The 8,502-nt window shown below is 37.7% G+C and overlaps 1 protein-coding gene across 7 annotated transcripts in view; it reads left to right on the plus strand.

Annotated features, from left to right (window-relative positions):
* LOC105473100 (LIF receptor subunit alpha) overlaps positions 1 to 8,502 on the plus strand; it is a 113,809-nt gene that overhangs the window by 57,680 nt on the left and 47,627 nt on the right. For 6 of the 7 annotated variants that reach the window (XM_011726731.3, XM_011726733.2, XM_071098993.1 and 3 more), the window contains exons 2-4: positions 2,205 to 2,365; positions 4,021 to 4,135; positions 5,376 to 5,515. In XM_011726731.3, the coding sequence (XP_011725033.2) occupies positions 2,224 to 2,365; positions 4,021 to 4,135; positions 5,376 to 5,515 (397 nt within the window). In that variant the 5' untranslated portion in view covers positions 2,205 to 2,223. The remainder of the gene's footprint in view (positions 1 to 2,204; positions 2,366 to 4,020; positions 4,136 to 5,375; positions 5,516 to 8,502) is intronic. The other variant, XM_071098992.1, reaches the window with a different exon arrangement.

Here is an 8,502-nt window from a genome sequence, read left to right on the forward strand (position 1 = left end):
AAAAGTGAATTCTGACAATATTTCTATCAGGACTGCGTAGAGAAAAGCTTCCCAAGCATCCCTTTTTTCTCAAAGTACCTCAGAAGGCTCTGTTCGTGTATTGTTCTGGCCCACAGTAAGTCCATTTGAAAGTTTTGCTTGGTAGGGAAGTCTGATGTGTCATAAGCATAATACTGCATTGCCCAAAATTCTCTGTGTAAATGTATCACACCAGGAAGTCTTCTTTATTATCCTGCTTAAGTTAAGCAGGCTTCGGTGACACTGCCCTTAATCCTTCTGTCCCTGGGCACTGCCTTCCTCCTGCTCACTGACCTCCTCAGCAGAGTCTTTGATCCGTGGCTGTTGCTGGCGTAGGCTTTGTGCAAGCTCGCTACTGTCTGCATGCCTGTTCCCTGCCAGCAGGAATGGAATATTACAGCTTCACTTTGGGAAGTCTCTTATGTGGATCCTGAATAGAGCATGGCTGTGTGCTGCAATGGTTGAGGCTGAGGCAAGGAGGGATTAAGTGATTTACCCTCAGCCATACCACTAATTAGTAATGGAGCCAAGATTAGCTTCTAAATCTGGAAGCACCTGGTCCAGAGCTCTTCCTCAGCTGCCTCCCTCCACCCCTTCTTGCCCTTCTTCCTGGCATGGCAGTAGGACCTGTGTCTCTTTTTAGAATAATCGAAACTTGTAGCGAGGGACTGTTTCATTTCAAGATAATGTTTAGCCAGTCAGTGAATATGGTTTATGATTATTTTAGTCAGGGTTTGAGTTTTAGGGTCCTGTTTGGCTCCATTACTCAGTTATTCTTGTACAGTTGTGTAATTCTATAAATTCGGCAACTGGCATTTTAGACATTTTGTGAATACATTTTCATTCTAAGAAGTAAACTCAGTGACTCTGGAATTGACTAGGAAGTTATTCATTCATCCAGAAAATAATAGAACACTTTTGAAATGTGTGCTCACGCCTTGTGCATGTTTTGGTTATAATTAAGCTATTTGGGATTCATTTCCTGGGTTTTTGACAGTACTTAGCAGTAGCCAAGAAGAGAGCTTGCCATCTGCTTTCACTAAGAAGAATATTTTTTTGAATTCTCTCAATGGGCTCCAGTTGTTTAAGTGTTGGATCTCCTTTTCTTTATCGAGTCTCCATTTCTCATCTCTTTTCCCACATTTTCTTCTACTTTTTTTTTTTTTTTTTTTTGGTATTTTTTTCTGAAAGATTATGCAATCTTTTTCTTATTTTAATATTTAATATCAGACAATATATGTTTAACTTCTAAGAGGTATTTTTATTTCCTGTTATTCCTTTTTTATTGCATCCTCTTGTTTTTTATAGTTATGCCATGTTTACTCTGAGGATACTGTTTAGAGTTTTCTTAGGTTCGTTTTTTTCTTTTAAGTTTTCTTGTTTCCTATATCATCCTCATTTTCTCTGGAAATACTTTTTATTTTCCTTTTGGTTATCCTAAATTTCTCTTTAATATTTTAGCCTTTGCTTATATGTTTTGTGATCTTTGGTGCCCTGTGCCAATGTTGTAATATAATGAGGCAATTTTAGGTCTGACACAAGAGTTTTCAGTGTATTGGAAGGACCTTGTTTGCTGGTGGTGTCCCCCTAGGAAGAAAGGATGAAGGGTGGATGGGAATTTCATTACTGTGGGAGATCCCTAAATGTCCAGTGTGCAACATCTCCATACTGTTACCCTAGTTTTTTCTCTTTAAATTATTAAATTTATATGAAATAGAAACTTTCCATCACCATGTAAATGGGAAACAAAACTAATATTACTTGTCGTAAATGACTAAACACAAGTTAACATACTAATAAAATACATAAAAATATCAATCCAGGTATCACTTAAAATTGTCAAAACTTCAGTCTCATGCACTGCTTTTCTGCATTTTAGTAGTGTTGGAGTAGAGTTGATAGCCATGTGCTTATAATTTTGTTGTAATTTTATAATTATAGTTATAATTTTGAACTTGAAGCCCATCATTTGAAAATTGGCCTTCTAGTAGATACCTAAAGCAACAGCTGTGTCCAATTATTGATGTCTCCACAAGCCAAGGAAACTTGAGTTTAAGTAGCTCCAAAGTCTCTAAATGTACAATGTTTCAGAATCTGTCAGAATCTATTTGAGTGTTTGTGTACACAATATAAGGTGAGCCTTCAGAACAATCTGAACACCATCTGAAACTCTTCTCCTAACCTAGGACTGATTGCATTGCACAGATGATGGATATTTACGTGTGTTTGAAACGAGCATCCTGGATGGTGGACAATAAAAGAATGAGGACTGCTTCAAATTTCCAGTGGCTCTTATCAACATTTATTCTTCTATATCTAATGAATCAAGTAAATAGCCAGAAAAAGGGTAAGTGCATCAGCCTTCCAGAGAATGAACAGATTGCAGTTTTATTTCCATGATGAAGTAATTTTGTTGCTTTATTGACCCCTTTAGGATTTTGTTGGTTAAAATTCGTTTTTTTGTCATCTTTTTTCTATGTAGTTTTAGTTCTTTTAAAAGATCCTTAATGATAGATCAAAATATTATTTTACCATAAAAATATAAGATATAATTTATATTCAATAAAATTTGCCTTTTTAAGATTCAGTTCTGTGAGTTTTGACAATGAATATAGTTATGTAACCAGCAGCACAATCAAGATAGGGAACAGCCCCGGCACTGCAAAAGCTTCCTGGCTCCTCTGTAGTCAACCCTCCCGGGCCCATCCCCTGCCAGCGCTGCCTTGTCTCCATAGACACTGTTTTCTGTCTCTATAATGTTACCTTTTTAGAATGTCATATCAATGAAATCCAAATACTTTTAAATGTATTATGTTACATCTTGAATATATTAAGAATGTTTATGTAGATATTTTATAGCTTATTTCTATAAAGAAATTATCCTCCTCCTGCCCCTTGATTTAGTTTTTATATTATTTCCATATTTAAACAGATCTCTTTTCCCCAAGGTCCTTCATTAGATTACTTTATTATTATGATTATTGCTGCTTTATAATGTGAGTACTTTTAATGTAATATTTGTTTTTCTGTCTTATATAAACAGCTTTATAATTGATTCCTACAGTGAAGATCATACCAACCATGTACAAAAACAAAAACAAAAACATTTTTCATAAACATTTATAGAATCTGAGATGGACTACCTTTTTTATTCTGTAATTACCTTTTCCCCTTCTTTCCCTCCTTTCTTCCCTCTTTCCCTCTCTCTTATACCCCCCTTCTTTTTACTCATTTTTTTTCGGGGTGACTTTTTTCATTGCATAGTGCTTACATATTCCATGATGTAATGTTATTTTATAGATGTAAGTACTAGTAGGATTGTAATCTTTTGAATTGTTGCTTTTCAATTGTTTAGGCCCACACCAAAAACACATTTCTCAAATGAACTCATGAGTTTATTACTGTTTAAATTTAATATACTTCATAATAACCTAAAGATTAGTTATGGGAGTTCTACCAAGGGGGCAGTCTGGTAGCAAGCAGTGAAGTGGTGGTGGCTAGGAGTTTCAAAGTTTTGTTTAAAGACTTGGAAGGCACATCATTTTTACTTAAGACTTATTTGTTTTTGTTTTTTGTCTTTGTTTTTTCCTCAAGTGGGGCTATTGAAGATTCAAGAGGTGCTAGAATCTAGCCTCACGCCCTCTCTTGGTCCCATTATTGAATCTACATGACTAGCCACTCACTCCCTTGATTTGTCTTAGTTGCTTGAAAGTGGAATTTTTGATAGCAGCCTAACCCCAAAATGGTCTAGTAGCTGGCCCACTTTCATCAGTTTACCCTTTAGTTTTTTTTTTAATCAAAGCTGCAAAAAGAAATAGAAAACCAGTCCACTCCCATGACTGCAGGATCATCTTTTTGAAAAAACATGGGCTCTCTACAGACACACATGCTTGTACTTAAAACTGAAAATGCTTGACCTTTTAGAGTGCAGTTGACTTACTCAGCATATTCTCTCTGTGTGTGTGTGTGTGTGTGTGTGTATGTGTGTTTCTCCTTCTCCAGGAGCTCCTCATGATTTGAAGTGTGTAACTAACAATTTGCAAGTGTGGGACTGTTATTGGAAAGCACCCTCTGGAACAGGCCGTGGTACTGATTATGAAGTTTGCATTGAAAACAGGTAATTTTAATTCACAATGAGGTAGGTTGAATTGCAGAAATGACCCTCAGTTCTTACTTTCTTGTTGCTTGTGAAACTAGAGGGTTATTTCCTGCTTGTGTTCTGTGTCCAGCAGCGTCTGCCATGACTTCTGCCTCATTTTTCTCCTGTAGGGCACCAGGTGTTATGAGGTGTGATAGCAAGGTGAGAAGAGGGGACAGAGTCTGCACTGGCTTTCAGGGCCTCCTTCTTGATCTGGTAGATAAGACTGTCACTCAGATTTTTCCCACCAAATAAAGCCACATGGCTATACCTTGCTTCAGAGAGGCAGGGAAGGATGGTCTTAGTGTGAGTCCAGAAAGGGGACCCTGAAAAGTTTACTGAAGAGCACACATGCCCACCACAGGCCAAACAGAGAGGAAGATAGTTCTGGTCCCCTGCTCCCCTGGTCACAATAAACAAATAGTAGCAATGCTGTGGGTTTTGTGCAAGGGAGTGTACACTAGGAGTATGAAAGTCCAGAAAGGCTGTCAGAGGAGGTATAATTCTGGAGTAGGCACACTCAGTTTTCTCAGCAGAAAAGCAATAGGAGGACATTCCACCCTGAAAGAATATTGCGTACAATGGCTTAAATGTATGAGATGGCATTATTTGGAGAATTCAGGTGTTCATTGCTGATGCCTAAAGAAGCCTTGCCATGTGAGAGGTTTAGAAGGAGATGAGCTGGACCCATTCACGTCCAGAGTCCTAAGCACCCAGAGATACCAGGGGAACTGGAAGTATTTTAGAAACAGAACTGAAGAGGAAGTTCTGTTAAGAATAAACCGTGAGCCAAGGCAGAGGAGCAGGGGAGTTGCCAGTTTCATTTCCTTCATCAGCATCCATTGAACATCATCCTAGCATGAGGAGCGCTGTGATGTGCTGGTCCCCCAGTGAAGGGGTGGAGCATGAGCAGTGGAAGTCAGCCTACAAAGGGAAGGTTGAGGTGGGATTTTGAAAGGCATGCAAAAACTCCAGCTATATGGAGTCCTCTGTGCTTACTCTACTTTTTGGTACAATGTGGTTGTTTTTCCTACCCTTACATTGGTAAAATTACTACCAATCTGTTTTTTCAGTCTTAAAATGCAGTACAACCTATCATGTTTTTGCAACAAAAGGGGCATAAAGTTTTTTCCTTTGTATTTTGTGTTAACCAAATTTTTATGAAAATTATACTATTAATTTTATTTGCTAATTAAAATTCAATTTCTTCTTATTACAGGTCCCATTCTTGTTATCAACTAGAGAAAACAAATATTAAAATTCCAGCTCTTTCACATGGTGATTATGAAATAACAATAAATTCTCTACATGATTTTGGAAGTTCTACAAGTAAATTCACACTAAATGAACAAAACGTTTGTAAGTATTTGCAAACAAACTCGATTTTAAAGTAACTCAAGTGTCATTTGTTAGTATTGTGGTGCTTTCTAGTTCTTTGAATTTCATGTGTTATGCTGATACTTTTAATTCACTGAGCAACCTTCCTATGAATTGTAAATGGTAGCCAAGATCAGAAGGAAGCAAACTTTCTTCTGGCCAATCAAAATATCCCAGAATTCAAGCTCCTTCCCTCAGTTCCATACTCTTTCCTTAGCCCCCTTGACTCCTGCGTACCTTCCAGAATTTCTCAAATGCCCCTCGCTCTAGGTCATAGTCTTGTCTGGGAAGCTACTGAAAAATGACAGTATTAGAATCAGAAAGGCAAATCAAGACAGACTCTAGGAGACTCAGTCGATTAATAGTTCCTTATATTTTACATATCGTGTAATGTATTGGTAGCATTATAAATAATAATGGTCCTGATTGTGATTAGAATAACAGTATTGGGGTAAGAAAATTGAAAAGCAAATTAGGTGAGTGTAAGGAAGGGAGGAGATGGATACATCAGCAAATCTTTGAGCACCTACTGTGTGCAAGAGAAGCTCTGCAATGCATGTATAGCTGTCCTTTAGAGAATCTGGGTCTCTTGACAATTTGCTACTAAATAAAAGTATGAAAATTGAGTGTCTGTGGATCTAAAGATGCTTTTGAAATTACATAAAGCAAACAAGATTTTGTGTACATATACACACACAGAGAGAGTAAAGTTTGTACTTCCCTTGTGTAAGCATGAAATATTCTTAAGATTTTTAATGTCTGCATTTCTTAAAATCACCTGAAAATTTGGGTCATTCTGAAGCAGAATAAATAACGTGGGTCCTGTAAAAAAGCTGGGAAAACTCTTACCTCCTGATGTCCTAAGGAAGCAAGAGCGTGTAGTTTCTGGGTAAAGCTGAATTAGCATTAGAAGAAAATAAGAAAGACTTTCATTAAATTTCTTCCCTGAGTTTCTAGAAAGCAAGTTAGCATTGTCCTCACATGTCTGTTTAGCACAAAATGAAGATGGTAGTTCATGGGAGCTTAGGGGAAACTTCCCTATATGCTCTAAAGAAAAGAAAGGGAACAGTGGCTTTTTAAAATCCTTGTATTTGTAATTATGGCCATTACTGTCTTTAGCGTGAAATGTTGGATATGACTTGTGTTTTTAAGAGTAGCCCACTGCTATTTAAATAAAATGTAAATTATGAGGACTTTTCAGGGAGAGAAGCATTTTAAAGATGAGCATTGTCTTAGTACAATACTCCCATGTTTCATAAATTGTAAGTTACTACATCACGTGACATACTGAATCATTTGAAAGAAGAGCCGTGTTCTTGGAAGCCTCTTGCTCTTTTCTGGTCACACTGGCACCCTGAACTTTCCCTGTCCTGGTGCTAAATTAACTTCTTACCTCTCGTTTGTCTGCGTTTTTCCTTTTTCACAAGCAGCTGCCCACTTATAATCTCTTTATGAAGCATCCTCCACTGTCCTTATACAGCTGTGTAACTGGTGTAACTGTTGACTTTGCTCTGTAGTTTAGACTGTAAATCCACATGTTCTGTGTCGTGTACAGCCCTAAACACTTTACATAAATCCAGTATCAAACACTGTATAGGGCAAATTTTAGTTAAATGTATTTTTAAGAACTATTTTTAAGTTCCGAGATCAATGTGTATTGGTTTGTTCTGCCCTTTTTGTTGTTTAGCATATTCAGCTACTCTAGCCCTGCGCTCTCCTACAGTTTTGGGCTTACCATGACTAGATGTAATTGGTCCTTGAGCTTCTAGGATAGAAATGAGGCAAGAAAGGATGAGTCTATGAATTTCTTCTAACTCACCTTTACTTTACTGTTATTTAAGGAAGGAACATGGAAGAAAGTCCAAGTCTCTCTGATTCTCAAACCAGAAAGCCTACATTTTATAGAATGGAACGTGCTCATACCTTCTTTGTTTTCCATTTGTTCAAAATTTTCCATGATTTATCTGTCATTAGGGAGATGTAATGATTTTCAAGGATACATTATTCTTCATGCTACCTTTTTTAGTGACCTGGATTCTCCCTAGGAGATGCCCAAACCTTAGAGCATGGATTTTTTTTTCTTTACCTTTTGTAATGCAGCTTCAGAGCCCACTGTTCTCCTAAACTTCTTTCTCAGATATTAACAGTGGCCTTGCCAATGGTTTTTCCGCAGTCGTCTTCTATAAACTGTTCTTTTTGGCCCAGATAACAACTATTTGTTTTTATTTTGATGATCCTGGATTTTCTCTGGTTTCCTTCTGCTTCTAGGATTCCCTCTCTGGATTCATGTTGGTGTTTTTCGTTCCTCGGAGGTGTAATTGTCCATCCGCAGCCCCTAAAAGGAGCTTTGGCTGGTTTATATCTGTGTGTTCATGCTCTTTTCTTCCACTACACTCAGTGAGTTCCTTTTAAGTCTACATCCACGGTTCTGACTCCGTGATGTCTTCTTCCCCTGACACTTACTCATCCACAGCCAGGCTTCTGTGTCTCTTCACAGTGACTCCCAATTCCTTTTGCTCCTCTTGCTGCTTTCTGAGCTAGAAACTTGAGAGAATATTGGTTGTTTCCCTTTTGCATTAGAACCAACCCTTTTTTTCTTTAATCTAGTCAGTTCTTTAAAATGTCCATGACATCTTTTCCTTAGATGGCATCTTAGTTTATATCCTTGTTACTCTAGCCAGGATTGCTCCAGTGGTCTCCTAATTGGTCACCTTATCACCTGTCTCAATCCCCCTCAGTCTGTGTTGCATACCCTGATAAAGGAACCTTTCTGACATACTTCTTACATCCTGCTACTTCTTACATCTTACAACCTGCTATTTCTGCAAGTAACCATTGACTTCTTAATTCAATGCCTTAGTCACTGAGACAATCCTGCTACTATTTAATGGTATCTAAAATCAGTAATGCCCATAGCATTTCTCAAGTGGTTGACATCCCCCAGCATGAGGGACTCTGACACCAGGAGA

Source organism: Macaca nemestrina, chromosome 6 (genome assembly GCF_043159975.1).
Source record: "Macaca nemestrina isolate mMacNem1 chromosome 6, mMacNem.hap1, whole genome shotgun sequence".
Classification (NCBI taxonomy): Eukaryota; Metazoa; Chordata; class Mammalia; order Primates; family Cercopithecidae; genus Macaca; species Macaca nemestrina.